Source organism: Sciurus vulgaris (assembly GCF_902686455.1).
Source record: "Sciurus vulgaris genome assembly, chromosome: 4".
Lineage (NCBI taxonomy): Eukaryota > Metazoa > Chordata > Mammalia > Rodentia > Sciuridae > Sciurus > Sciurus vulgaris.
In genome coordinates, this window is record NC_136464.1 from 149,329,873 (window position 1) to 149,344,999 (window position 15,127).

At 35.9% G+C, this 15,127-nt stretch overlaps 2 protein-coding genes across 2 annotated transcripts in view; one reads left to right on the forward strand and one right to left on the reverse strand.

The window, feature by feature from the left end:
• Nucleotides 1-14,712, forward strand: part of SERPINE3 (serpin family E member 3) — a 31,530-nt gene extending 16,818 nt beyond the window's left edge. Inside the window, exons 6-8 of the mRNA XM_079136186.1 lie at nucleotides 3,934-4,034; nucleotides 10,090-10,176; nucleotides 10,655-14,712. Coding sequence (XP_078992312.1) covers nucleotides 3,934-4,034; nucleotides 10,090-10,176; nucleotides 10,655-10,749 — 283 coding nt within the window. The 3' untranslated portion in view covers nucleotides 10,750-14,712. The remainder of the gene's footprint in view (nucleotides 1-3,933; nucleotides 4,035-10,089; nucleotides 10,177-10,654) is intronic.
• INTS6 (integrator complex subunit 6) overlaps nucleotides 14,593-15,127 on the reverse strand; it is an 83,931-nt gene continuing 83,396 nt past the window's right edge. Inside the window, exon 18 of the mRNA XM_079136150.1 lies at nucleotides 14,593-15,069. Coding sequence (XP_078992276.1) covers nucleotides 14,976-15,069 — 94 coding nt within the window. The 3' untranslated portion in view covers nucleotides 14,593-14,975. The remainder of the gene's footprint in view (nucleotides 15,070-15,127) is intronic.

Below are 15,127 nucleotides of genomic sequence, written 5' to 3' on the forward strand. Positions count from 1 at the left end.
CACTGTTTATGGTATGATGTAAAGGTTTAACTTCATTCATTTACATATGGCTACCCACTTAATCTCAATATCGTTTGTTGAAAAGACTATCTTCCTCGACACCAGTGTCAAAATTAATTGCCAAATGTATACGTTTACTTCTGGACTCTCAATTCTGTTCTATTGGCATAAACATCTGTAACTTTTGCCAGTAACATACAGTTTTGATTACTGTAGCTCTGAGAAAGTTAGAAATCAGGAAGCATGTGTCCTTCAACTGTATTCTTCTTTTTCAAATTATTTAACTATTCTTGACCCCTTGTACTTTCATATGAATTTTAAGATCGATTTACCAATTTCTTACAAAAAAGTCAATGAAATTTAAATAGGGATTGTGTTGAATCTGCAGATCACTTTGGGAAGGTATTGCTTTCTAATAAAATAAGTGTTTCAAGCCATCAATGCAAGAGGTCCTTCATTTAGGTCTGTTTCTTACAGCAATGTTTTGTAGTTTTCACTGCGCATGTCTTATGCTTACACTGATGAATCTGTTTCTAAGTATTTTATTCCTTTTGATTCTATTGTAAGTGAAATTGCAACTATAGTTCTGTTAGTATCATTTAAAGTCCAGATGCCTCTTGCTTCACTTTTCTTGCTAAGGATTGCTTTGGCTATTCTTGGTCTCTTATTTTTCCAAGTAAATTTCATGACTGCTTTTTCTGTTTCTATGAAGAACATCATTGGAATTTTAATAGGAATTGCACTAAATATGTATAGCACTTTTGGTATTATGGCCATTTTGACAATATTAATCCTGCCTATCTATGAACATGGGAGATCTTTCCATCTTCTATTCCATCTTCAATTTCTTTCTTTTCCATAGTTTTCATTGAAGATGTCTTTCATCTCTGTTAGATTGATTCCCATGGTGTTTTTGTTGTTATTGTCGTTGTCTTTATTTTTCGAGGCTAATGTGAATGGGATAGTTTTCCTAATTTCTCTTTCAGTTGATTCCTCACTGGTGTATAGGAACACAGTTGATATGGGGTTTAATTTTATATCCTGCTACTTTGTTGAATTCATTCATGAGTTCTAGAAGTTTTCTGGAGGAGTTTTTTTGGGTCTTCTAAATATAGAATCATGTCGTTGGCAAAGAGGGATAATTTTAATTCTTCTTTTCCTATTTATATCCTTTAATTTCTTTTACCTAATTGCTATGGTTAGAGTTCAAGGACTATGTTGAATAGAAGTGGTGAAAGAGGGCATCTTTGTCTTGTTCCAGTTTTTAAAGGAAATACTTTCAATTTTTCTCCATTTAGAATGATATTGGCCTGGAGTTTAACAAATATGGCTTTTACAATGTTGAGGTATGTTTCTACTGTCCATAGTTTTTCTAGTGTTTTGAACATGAATGGATGCTATATTTTGTTATTTTCCAGCATCTATTGAGGTAATCATGTGATTCTTGTCCTTCAGCCTATTGATGTGATGAACTACATCTATTGATTTCTGTATGTTGAACCAACCTTGGAATTATTTTCTCAATCTCATATTCATATTGTTCATTGCCAGTGTACAGAAACACAAAAGATTTTTATATTTTCATTTTGTATCCTGACACTTTGACAAACTCATTTTTTAGTTCTAATAGAGTGTATGTATGTGTGGGGGGGGCTTTCTGTATATGAGACCAAGTCATCTATGAAAAGAGGTTTACTTTTTCTTTATAAATGCCTTCTATTTCTTTTTTTTGTGTAATTGTCCTGTACAAGGTAAAACAAGAGTGGTGAGAGTAGACATCCTTTTCTTGTTCCTGATCTTGGAAAGATTTCAGTCTTTCACCACAAAGGATGATGCTGTGAGTTTTTTGTAGATACCCCTCATCAAATCGAAGAGTTACTTCATATCCCAAGTTGGTTGAGTATTTGATGTTTGATTGCTTTTAATCATGAAAAAGTGTTGGATTTTATCAAGCTTCTTCCTGCACCTACTGAGATGATCATGTGATCTTGGTTCTTTAGTCTATTAATCTGGTGCATTATCTTAATTTTCATGTGCTTGAACCCAGCTTGAATTCCTGGGATAAAACCCATTTGGTCCTGGTGGGATTTATATGGTATGGATTCAATTTGCTAGTATTTTGTAGAGGACTTTACATCTATATTCATAAAGGATATTGGTCTATAGTTTCTTCTGATATCTTTTTCTAGTTTTGGTAAATGCCAATTTTTTGTTTTTCTTTTACTCAAGCTATTAGTATAGCATTTCTTCTTGATCTACTTCTGTAGTCATACAAGAAAATCACTTTAATCTTTTGTAGTCACAACTCACTTTCACTGCTGTTCTTAGTTTACTAAAAATGTTACTATTAAGTTTTATCATCCACCTTAATCACCATACTTTGTTTCCAAGAGACATGAACTCTTTTTCAATATCATTGAGAAACAATAATAAAACCACAAAGGCCACAACAGGTGCATAGGTTGTGCTGGGCATTGTTCTGAACACTTGACGAGGATACTTTATTTAATCCTCACAACCCTACAAGCAAGAACCCTATTATGCTCATTTTATAGATGAGGACATTGAGACAAAGAGAGGTGAAGTCACTTGCCCCAGAAGGGAAATAACTACTTCCTTACTTAGAAAGAGATTGGGCCAGGATTCAAATTCAGGCTCTGGATTCCCAAACACATGCTTTTAATCACTGCGTTTTAGCATTTAGAGTTTTTCAAAGGGATGTTGCAGTACTTAAGAAAATTTCAGAAGAGATGGTCCAAAGGTTTTTGAAAACTGTCAGCATACTTGGAGGAAGCACATACCATTTTTTTAAACTATTCTGAAAGTCCAAAAGACACTTTGATGAGAAAGTCTGCTACTTTTGCTTAAAACATTAGTCACATTGTCTCATAGAGCAATGAGACCTTTGATATTAAATGGTCCTGTCCAGTATTTTTACTCTCCGGTGAATTCTGTCTGGTTTATAGGAAAAGACCATCTAGATTCCACTTCAAACTTCTTTTCCAAAGAAAAATAGCAGCCCACTGAAAGGATCCTCCAGTGGTAAATCTTAAAAGGCCTTGCCTTGGGGAAATATTGTAAAGTTAGTGTGCTCACAAGGATAACCAAGGTCACATTCCTTCTCTGCTCTGCATCAAGGCAAACACAACACACAGCAAACATGAAAATGTCTTATCCAATATAAACATAGTAAGAAAGACACTCTACTAATTGTCAATTGGTCAATCACTTCTTTTCTGCATCTATGTGTGTGATGCCATGTGGAATGGGAGGTAACAAAGTGCAGATGATCAGAACTGGGACTCTGCACTCACACTGTCTTGCTCTGAATTGAGGTTCCCCGCATCCTCGCTAGATCATCTTGGGCAGCCTCAATTTTTCCATCTGTAACATGCGATAATAATAGCATAGTTATATGAAGTGAAATGAGATAATCTATACAAAGCTCCATCGTGGTGCCTACAACGATGTAAGTGCTCATTAAATATTATTACTAAGAAAGAAAAATGAACTTGGATAACCTCTCTTCATGGGTACTTTATCATGAAGAATGGTAATAGGAAGCAAAATGTTCTATATGTCATTAGAGTAGAACAAAATGTTAATGGAGCTTCAAGAACCAAGGTCACAAAACAGCAGGAGAGAAGACGGTAACAATTGAGGAATCTTTAATCATTAAAAGGTAATCAAGGGAAAAGGGGGAAATATGGAATGAACAGCCTGGGCAAAGGCACAGAGGTGGGAAACAGCTGTGAGCAGTCAGATTGGTCAAGGGGTAGTGCTTATGGGAAGAAGCAATGGAAGATATCAGCTGAAACAAAGTCTGGTGGACCTGACTTCCAGGTTAGAACTCTGGACTTCGTGAGGTGTGTATGAAAGCATATTGAGTGGGAATTGCAAATGAAAGTTGATGATTTACTCTTATTTTTTTAGATTTAGGATCCAAAATCAATTCGACTTAAAGAGCATTTTAAGTTCTTGGGGAGTCACCGATCTTTTTGATCCACTCAAAGCTAACTTAAAAGGAATTTCAGGTAACAACAATTCTTCCAAGTTTTTTGGTGTTACGTTTGGGATGGTTTTGTTATACTTTGATTAAGGGGCCAGAGTCAAACAAACAGCATATAAAAGGATAAAATGCTTGGCTTTACATAAGAATGGGCTGCTTTTGATAACAGTCAAATTTGTTAGACTTGGTGGGGGCAGGATATGCCTTGAGACCTTTCAGCACAGATTTCAGAGACTGCATTCACAATGCCGTCAGTGGCCATGGGGATCTGCTCATTGTCACTGGGCCTGTCGAGAGGCACAGGCACGCTGTCACGCCAGCTCAGTTGCCCTCCTTGTTGCCTCCTCTCCCATCCTCAATCCCTGTACCTCCTCAGTTCTCTTCTAATGAGCTGAGCTTGAACTTGCCCCACATCTTCCAAATATCCTTTCCTCAAGTTACTCATTCTCTTATAACCTTGCCCTAAAATATTCTCCTTTCCAGCATATGCATTGAATTTCTTTGCCCATAGTTGACATGCTTTTACCAATCAAAAAGGGCTGTGTTTGCTTGTGATCTGAACTTACATCAAACATAGAAGAGAGCAGAATGCCAGAACCTATATTCCAGAATCTTCTCAGAAGACCATTGGCTAAACTATTGCCAACTCAAAGGCTCAGGTTTGTTTCTACTCTGGATGGTAAAATTATCTACATGAAGATGAAACCGTATAGCAGGCAGGCATTCTCATTGGACTTGACATTCCCCTTGTCTGATAAACTTGAGAATCACTATTTTTAATGTTAGACCCTCATAACACAGGCAAGTATTCTAACCCTTTGTTCAGAATCTCCTTCTTAAGCAATCATAGAGAATAACAGGAGTTTGATCTATAAGACAAGACATGACTTGGGCTTTAGATGTGACCAGTTGAATGGTAGTTACTTATCAAAGAGAACACAGGAGGAAGGTCTAAAGTTTTAAAAATTCAACACTTTGGGATTGGGGGTGTAGTTCCATGGTAGAACATTTGCCAAGCATGTGTTAGGTCCTGGGTAACCCCCAGTACTGCAAAAAGAAAAAGACAGACAAACAAACAAAAATCCCCTCTATCCTTATTGCCTAAATATGCAGAGATAGTAATAGTCAAGTTTGGCCACAATGCCCAAGACAACATTGTTGACTTGGCAATTGACTCAACCAGAAATATTTCTTAGTGACACTTCAGGGAAAGGAAAAATACTACAGTGAAAAGATCAAAGGACAGAAAGGAGCAAGGGATGAAGAACCTAAGTGAAATCTATCTTCAATAATGTGCAAAATCTAATTGTACTCTTCTTGAGACTCCAGAGTTCTGCTATGGCATCCTGTTGCTGACAGCAATTCTACTCTTCTTTTGATCATCCAAATTCAACTTTAGGGCTCTGAGTTTAACACCCAGCTGCTCCCTGCCCCCACCCCACAAGAGAGGGTGTGTGACATTTTGATCTTTTTGTCCACACCACTACATTCAATTAATCACTACAGCTTACTGATCGTTTCTTCATAACTCGTAGATCTCTCTCCTTTATGTCCTAGAAGGACATGCTAAAACGCCATCAGTCTAGTGTCTTCAAATAGGACTAACCTTAACTACATCCTGTAGCCCCCACATTGATAAAGATATTCAAAGTTCATAAGCTCTAACAAGTCACCCAGTTTTAAAAGTGACTGTTTGGACACCTCACCTTTTATTCTTTTTTTTCTTTTTTTTTTTTTTTTTTTCCTAATGCAGTTTAAGTCTGCTTTTATCTGTTCAATCCAACAGAAATATAGGCTTATGGATCTGGTTTATTAAATAGTTACCCAGCAGTTTCCACATGTCAAATGCAAAGCTCATATTCATGTTTCTTACTGACAAGACATACCAGTCTTATAACCTTCTCCCATTAAGTTTTGGCCCTTTAGGACAGGAGTCAGCAAATGATGGCTAGCCACCTGTCTTTCTAAATAAGTATTATTGAAACCCTGCCATTCACATTCAACTACAAATAATTTATGGCTGCTTTACTACTACAAATGTGGAGTTGAGTTGTACTGACAAACACCTCAGGGCTCACCACTAAACTTTCAAAATCTGGCCTGATATAGAAAAAGTTTGCCAACTACAGTATTGTTTTCCCATGACCATTTTAAAATATAATCAAAGACTAGTCACATCTGTGTCCAAATGGGCTTCTAGCTTCATTCTTGGGACAGGGCCACTGAACCTCTCCAAGAAAGTTCCTTCATTTCTAAAATGGAGGTAGTCATCACTGACCTCACTTCTTAATTACAGAAATGAAACGACTTTATAACAAAACATCTGCAGAGCATTTACCAGAAAGGACGTGATGGGGAAATGCTGACCTGCCTTCCTTCAATTAACAAGGGGTCACCAAGCAGTTTTGTACTATTGATGGAAGTCCAACAGTCACAAGGAATATTTGGCCTTTTTTTCATTTAGTTTCAAAGTCCTGAATCGTTTTACTCAAGTTCTCCTTCCCTATCTAAAAGTCACCTGTCTCTTCTTTGTAACAAATCCTTTTTGCTGTTTGAAAGAACTGACTCAACATCATTTCAAGACTCAATTGAGCCCAAGGCACAATTTCCCCCGCTAGACACTAGGTGTTATGAAGCTTTTGAGAGTATTTCTAGTCTCATTCACAGTAAAGAGACCAAGCAGAATCTTCTTGAGTACTTCCTTTAGGATCAGCAGGTTTTGATACAAATAGATCCATATCCTTTAGTCCAGGAAACATTCCTTGTATGCAAACACGAAAATCTAAACTTACTCTTTGCTTTTATAAGTGAGTAATCAGTTTCCAATCTCTGCTCAGTTAACAAGTACAAGTTCTCTGTTACTATGGCTTCAAATGAGCAAACCCATGAGTTAATATATGCCACACCAGCTATTTGGTCAGAGTTTCACAGAGAGAAGTAATGCGTGAACTAGAAATGGAGAAAGAAACTAAGCCACAATCTAAGTTCAGAGGCCATCTCAGATTCCTCTTAGCTCTGTTCCTCTGTATCCTGGGCTAGGTCCTACGTGAAATTCACACATGCATCCTCCATCTCCTAGGAGCTAAATGACAAGAAGATGAGATAGGTAAGCTAGAAGCAAGTTCTGGCAAAAAACAAACAAAACACCCCAAACTTTTTAAAAGCCACTACCTGTACAAAAATAATTGGAAAGACAAACAAAAGAAACAGCAAATTATGCTTAATGAGTTGAGAATCATTAAATATGAACATCATTTTGCAAATCTCACATTTACACAGTCATATTATAAAGACTCCTAAACCTTTTGAGAATATGAGCAACCATACACAAAAGAATAATGGTCTCCATCAACAAAGTAGGTGGGGGAACTGAAACAATCACTTGGCTGTGACTTGCTGTGCCCTTGTGGTTCTACACACTAATCAACCTTCTGTTATAGGTGTAATCCCTTTAAAGAACATGAAGGACCATTCCTTTATGGGGGAAATGAGACAAATGAATGTTTGTGAGGTGAGGGTTGTCTATTATTAATTTATCCAATAACTTACCAAACACATATGCCTTAACAAGATTATGCAAGTTCAGCAAAGAAGTATTTAAAAAAACTAGGACATCATTTCTGCTTTCTAGTGCTGACAATCTAAAAAGGAGGGTAAGCACTGGTAGAAGATGTTATGGAAGAGGAGTGGGAGTATGACAGAAGGGAGGAAAGGGTCCACTCCTTTGCTTTGGATATTGAAATGTATCACAGGAGTGAGTGGGTTTATGGTGGGCTACAGTTTCCTAGAATGCTAGTCCAGTAAATTTGAAGACAGAGGATGGTATAGATAGTTTTATGGTTAAACACCAAGTACTGTGAACCTCATGAAGACTTTAATTGTGAACATCACAATTTAGTAGCTCTGAGAAGTTCCCTAACTCAAAGCAAGAGTGCAAAACAGTTTAACCTATGTCTCTCACATTTAACTGTGGAAAAGCACCAAAAAATGATTTGGAGAAAACAGGTCTATGTGGTCTTCAATGACACTAAGCTGCCAACACCTCAGAGAGAAAAAGGCCAGGAAATCCCTTCATGCTCAGGTTGATTTCATGAGTTGCATAACATTTCAGTAGCTACTTAACAAAAGTAAGCAAACAGGGATGTGTAATCCAAGATCAAAAGACAAACTCAAACTCACAGAATCTCCCAAATTCTCATTTTTATCACATGCTTGTTTTTTGAAATGTCAGCTCTTGATAGAGAAAAAATGTAAGAGATGCTGATATTGAGATGATAGGTTAAGGGTCTTGGCTTATGGCTGACAATTATTGTACTATTTCTGTAGTAAAATTGAGAAAACCTGCTTAAATGAAACTCTTCACTTACAATTTCAAGACATTGGAGTAACCCAACCTGTCTTCCTGAAGACATCCATACCAGTTGGCCCCATTTCTCACACTGTGCTAGGGTACCTAGATATGTGCTGACTGTATTTTAGCCTAGGGGGAATTTCATAGTGAGACTCTGCTCATTTCATCAACATTTATTTAAAATGTTCAGACATCATACTAAACAGTAACAAAGTCACAGTAACCTTGTCATGACTATCAACACATCATTCTTTATCCAGAAGTTCTTTTTAATTCTGGCACTGTGCTTGCTCAATGAGCTTGTAGGAGGGGCTAATTATTGACAAAGAAATTTCTTTTCTCAAAGGTCCTGCAGAAAAAGACCAACTGCTAAATAAATCAGATTCTTCACTGGTGCCAAATGAATTGATTTTCCCCTTCCTCTGGCCCTTTTCTGTGCCTTCCCTCTGTCCCTTCCCTGATGCTGGCAAATGATTGTTCCTTACAGGGACTATAGCTAACTCACAGTACCTAGATATACCTTAAATACAAGATGGGTAAAATGCTGCAAATATTTGGGGTGGTTTTCCCACATGACATTCATGAACCACTTCCAGTAGGTGCATGACTGATGCAAATGAAGTAGTTTTAGAACAAACAAAAAGCTCCCTTGAAATATATACATTAAAATGACTATTCTAATACTCAGGCTACAGATTCCTCTCTGTTGGCATGCTAGAGTTGACTAGAACACTTTCTAAAAGATGGCAGTGTTTGAGTGGAGGGAGGGGTGGGGTGGAAATGGGCTTTGAGTCTTAAAACCTGAATGTTTCTAGTTCTGCTTATCAGATACATGATCTCAGATGTAACAGTTGCTAAAGTTTCTTCTAAAGATGCTGTCTTTCATTCTCTATTCCATAAACTACCATTTCATCCTTGGAGAATTGTTTTAAAATGATTAATTTTTAAATTATAGAATTCTGTCACTTCCTCCCAAGTTATCACTCACAGTCCCAGTTGCTAAGCTTAAACCTTTGAGACTGTTAGAGCACAGAACAATTAGACATTCCTATTTTCTCTGCCGATTTGGGCCCAAGAGGCAACTGATTCACAGAATGCAGCTGTGCAATATTACACACATTTTTAATACAGTGAATTATGCCTCTTAAAGCTAAAACCCTGTAACTTTACCATTTAAAAGTAGCTCAGTGGTAGAGCACTTGCCCAGCACACACAAGGCCCCGTGTTAGATCCCCAGCACCACAAAATAAAAAATAAACAGGGTTGCATAAAAGTGACTGTTAAAATGCAATCCAAGAAGGCATTCAAGTGAAATCATCACAGTAGCTTAATGAAAATGATTACTGGGCTACAGAATCTGCCTTTTACACCCTGATGATTCTTATCATTAAAGTTTTAGAAATATTGGCTGAAAGGAAAGATTTTAATGTTAACTTGAAGTCGCTTTTGAAAATTAACTATTGAAAACGTGGGACAATGCCTGAATATTAATTTGGAGGGGGGGGTGGGAGGGAAGTATTAGATAAATTGAACAAATTGAAGTTTTTGAAAGTTACATAAAAATATTGAAACTTGATAATTTTCTAAACAATTTCTCCTTAATTACACAGTAAGCAGTAATGGAAACTAAGTTTGAAGTATTCTCTCAAAATGTATTCAAATATTTAAGACTAAATGCCTGGAAATATGTAAATAAGCAAATCACATTTTTATCCTTTCCTGGGGCCAGGCCAGGATGGCATTTATGTTTCTGAAGCAATCCACAAAGCCAAGCTGGAGGTTTCAGAGGAAGGCACCAAAGCATCAGCAGCCACAGGTACGTCCAGAAATCCCCATCACATGCTTGCCCCTGTCTACCTTTGCTGAATGTGGCCAGTTGCATCCGTTCTAAACCTTTCCATTAAAAACCCCAGTCCAGATGTTAGTATAGAATTTTTCAAAAAGAAATGTGGAACAGAAGGCAAAATCTTTTTGAAAAATGGGAGAAAAGGGATTCATTTTGAAAAGGATCTAGGCCATCATCCCATAAACAAGGAATAGAATCATTTTTAAAATGTCCTTCTATAAGGAATTTATTCCATGGAATCTTTGGAAACAAGAGGCTTGGTTGTTATCTTTTATTCTTATTTTTCCCATTTGCACCCATGTTAACACTAAACAATGAAATGTCATAAGGATGCTTTGAGTTCTTTCCAAAAAAATCAAGATATATAATTGACTTTGTATCCAATTTAAATAGTGATTTTCTGAATAACAAATACAATAGGATTCTTTCATTCTTACTTTTCTTGCAGCTCTGTTGTTACTGAAAAGGTCTCGGATTCCTGTTTTTAAAGCAGATCGGCCATTCATCTTTTTCCTGAGAGAACCCAGCACAGGTATTTTTTGATAGGATTGAGATAATTAAATATTTATCAGTATCTCTCCAGCAACAATGGCTCATCTGTTCACTACAGCCTAAAACAGGCATTCCTTCTAGCTGTTTCTATAGTGTTTCAGACGATTCTCAGTTGCTGCGTCTAATATCCTGAAAGACTATTTCATAAGTACAAAGGAAACTATTATCCTCCATGTTTTCTGCATTTTTGTTCTCAGCTTATTTATAGTTAATGTAGATTTTTTAAAAATTCCGTAGGTATCTACTTTTGGGAGACTAAGAAATCATGATGAAAGTTAATTTTTTTTTTTTTTTTTTTTTTTTTTTTTGGTGACACTAGGGATTGAACCCAGGGCCTGGCAACTGCTAGGAAGTACTCTACCACTAAGCCTCACCCCCACCTCCAAATCCTGGCTTTTCTTCCCTGGTCAGTTGTCCCCTAGCTTTCTTAACATTTTAGAAAAAGACAGTTTCCTCAGGATCCGAGAATGTCTCAAAAGAACTCCCCTAGTGACTCCAGAATTCTAGTGAATTCATCTGGATTTTTATATTGTTCTTCTGTTTATCTTTCTCAAAAATCAAGTATTTATCTTAGAACTTTTAAGTCCCACTATACAATCAAAAATCCAAAGATGGCATGATACAGGCAATGCCTTATTTAGCACATCACAAAGACAAGCAGATGTCCCTTAAGCTTCAACAACATGAAACAAAATCTTTAAATTATTTCTCTTAATGTTCCTCCTCCCCCTCTGACAATATTTATCGGCCTAGGAAGGAAGAGATTCTCAGTAAAGAGTTGTTGGCAAGTCTAAACAGTGTATTAAAAAGCAATAGGATGGAACAAGACTAACAAAATGAAGCAAAGGTGGATCTACTTTAACTAAACATCAGGCATTACTTTTATTTATGGAGAGGAAAAAAGTCAAAAGTTAGAATTATGAAAATTAAGCATAGTTTTACACAAATTAAGAAAATACTGTCAACATCATTTTATCTGAGAATCATTTGCATACTGCTATAACTTGCACTAGAAATGAACATTTTTTGTGACAAAAAGGATGAAGATACTCTATTAAGGGATTATTTGGGGAGAAAAAGTCCATCGACAGAATATATCCACTTAGTATTTCACCATGATCAGCACAACCCCATTGTGATTAGATGAAAATGTCACTCATCACTTAGGAGAAGCAGCAGAGAGCCCTCTCTTAGAATACATGTCCAAAAAAAAAAAGAGAAAAATGACAGGTTCTACTCTCAAGAAACCAAGATAAGGCTAAACTTGAACAGAAAGGTCACTGCCAAGCTGATAGCCAATAAAGATTGATGACAGTTGAAAGAGAGACTGTTTTTGGAATTCAACTGCATAAAAATGGTATACAATTCTTGAACTAGGAAATGACACACCACTATTTCAATGGTATGAGTTTTCAGAACTGCCTTAGCATTCAGAATGAAAATATAAGGCTAATTCAAAACTAGTTCATTAATCCACCACAAACCTAAGCATAGCCTTTGTAAATTTGTTTATACATTTCTTTCTGGAAGGCTTTTGGTCACATCACACAAAGCAGAGAGGTTACTGACAATTACTGAGATTAGAAACTACTCCAAACTGACAAAGCTTAATGATAAGAGCAATTAATGAATCAATAGACAAATGGGACACACAGGAGAACATTTTTAAAAAGCAATCTAAAAACCTTTCAGAAAATATCATTTGTCCAGTGTAAGATCATTTAGTGATCTAAGAATTTAAAAGACGAAATATACCTGTCCCAGATATATTCTCTCTCCTTTGCTGACAAGAATAATTCTCTTAAGTATTTCACTAAGTTAAACAACACATTTGTAGTTTTGTTTTGTTTTGTTTTATAAATATAAATGAAAGAAACCTGAGAGGCTTGAGATATTAAGCTTTGTTGTGATGGGTTTCAAACCCTGTCACTAGATTTTTGGCATGAGGTTGTTTCATGGAAGAGAGATAAAGGACAAAAAGAGAGAATAAACTGATACTTCCAAGTCCCTCCAGGGTTTATTCTGAAAAATGTATTAAAGGTCAAGGGTCTAAAGAATTATTACCCCAAAAGCAATCTGTGAAATGGAAATAACTGATTAAGAAAAAGTTCAGTATTGCTGGGCATGGTGGCACATGCCTGTAATCCTAGCAACTCTGGAGGTTGAGGCAGAAGGATCACAAGTTTGAGGCCAGCTTCAGCAACTTAGCAAAGCCTTAAGCAATGTAGCGAGACTCTGTCTCAAAATAAAAGAGCTGGGGTTGTAGCTCAGTGGTAAAGTGCCCCTGGGTTCAAACCCCAGTACCAAAAGAACAAACAAAAAACTTGTTATTGGAATAATCTTTTTCATATATATTCTTATTAAGTATGAACTTCTTTTGAATGACCTCTAATGTCTTCTATTATTCAGAATCTTAATACATAAAATTTAAGACCAGACAGTACATTCTGGATTTTGTGCAGCTCTTGCTCAATTTAGCAATGTAACTGTGGGCAATTACTTTGATAACTCCAACTATTAAATTGTATCTTGCTTTACTTGAAGTTATTTTGTAAAGGTAAAAAAAAGTTTCAGAGAATTGCATATGAAAATACTATTTAATGTTACAGTAAATGCTTCTTTTTCTTGACAGGGTTTGTCTTCAGTATTGGGAGAGTTTCAAATCCCCTTGACTAAATTAGCAGATCTCAAGAATGTTCTACATTTTCATGTGTTTTTCTTCATAAAAAGTTACAATTTCATTTTGCTATACCCTTGACATTTAAAAAGTGTTCTGATAAAAGTGTAAAAAGATAAGGGTATGTGATTTTTGAATATTATGAACCTAAAAATACTTCAATTTTATAATTTTATATTTTGCCCTCTCAATTCAAATCTAAAAATTTAACCTTTTCTACTAGTTACCCTCAAAACCACTAAAAGGCACAGCAGTGATCTATGAATGGTGAATCTGTCAAGTCACAGAATGGTATCCTCAATATGGATAAAGAAGGTCACATTGGAGTGAGGGTGGAGAATGGATGGGTTTAGTTTTCTTCAGCCTGTGTAACTCAGAGGGAATGCAAAATGAGCAAAATCGTCTTAAATTGGTTTCCTTTCCAATTAGCTTCTAAATAAAATTGAGAGTTTAAGTCTGAGAGTGCAGAGCAGAATGAAGAGTTTCCCTTCTAAACCTCTAATACTATGTCATGCACTGACTTTTGTAAACTTCGCATGGCATCAAACTGCTAAAGGCTAGCCATTTCAGAGTACATAGTATTCCCCAAACTTACCACTCCCTAACTAACAACTTCAAGTTAGTACCAGCCACAATCCTAGTGAGAAAGGAAAAGGGGTCAAGGGAGATAAGGAAATCAGTAACTTCCAAAGTTGTCCACTTTTTAAAATAGCGTTTAGAGTCTGTCTATCTGCTGTCACAGGCATAGTCATTTCCATTATGCAGACAGAAATGGGAGTATGTTGATGTGGCCAACAAAGCTATGAACATATAGTAAAGAGACAATGTAGATTATGTAACAAGTAATTACAGTTAGGTCTAACAAATACGAACTTTGAGTGGTGTGTATTCCAATGCTATAAAGCAAGGCCTTTAACATTTTAAATTCCATTGTCTAATAAGGATATTTTAAAATGATGATTTTGAATGTGATTATTTCCTAAACCACACAAGAGTAAAATAGAGCATTTATTGATGGAATAACAAAAGTGCTTTTCTTAAATATTCTTCAAAATACATTTGTACAACTTACAATAATATATCCAAAATAACTGTATATACAAAACATTACCTAGTTTTAACGTATGTGCTTTTTTCCCCAAAAATTACAAAGTAACTTCTTTTTAATTTTTTTTTTTTTTTTTTTTTTTGGCAAAGTTCAACCTTAACAGAGGTGACAATTTTAAAGGTTGGTTTAAGAAAATAGAACCTGAGGGAAATTGACACGCAAGAGTCAATGACAAGCAAGAGATTTGGAGGAATATTTTTAGTTTGTTAAATAAAAATGTTTTTTAGAGTGATACTTTTCACATTACAAAAATAAACCAAAATGAAGAAAAGGTCACTGTAAAATGATGGAAAAAGGATCTGTAGATTTGCTTTTAGTATTTCAAATAGCCAACAATGCATGTCAAAAAATGAATGCAAGATCACAACAGTCTTGTATTTACTTTGTATTTGGAGAAGATAGTGAAATAAGTGGCCACATTCTTATTTTCCTTTAATTGCTATTAATATGGTTGATCTGATTGGCTCTTCGATGAATTTCATCCAAGAAGTTCTCCAGTTGTTCTATTAGCATTCGTTTTTTAAACCTGTTTGGAAAAAAACAAAACAAAAACAAATAATAGTGTTCTCAATTACTTCTTAAAG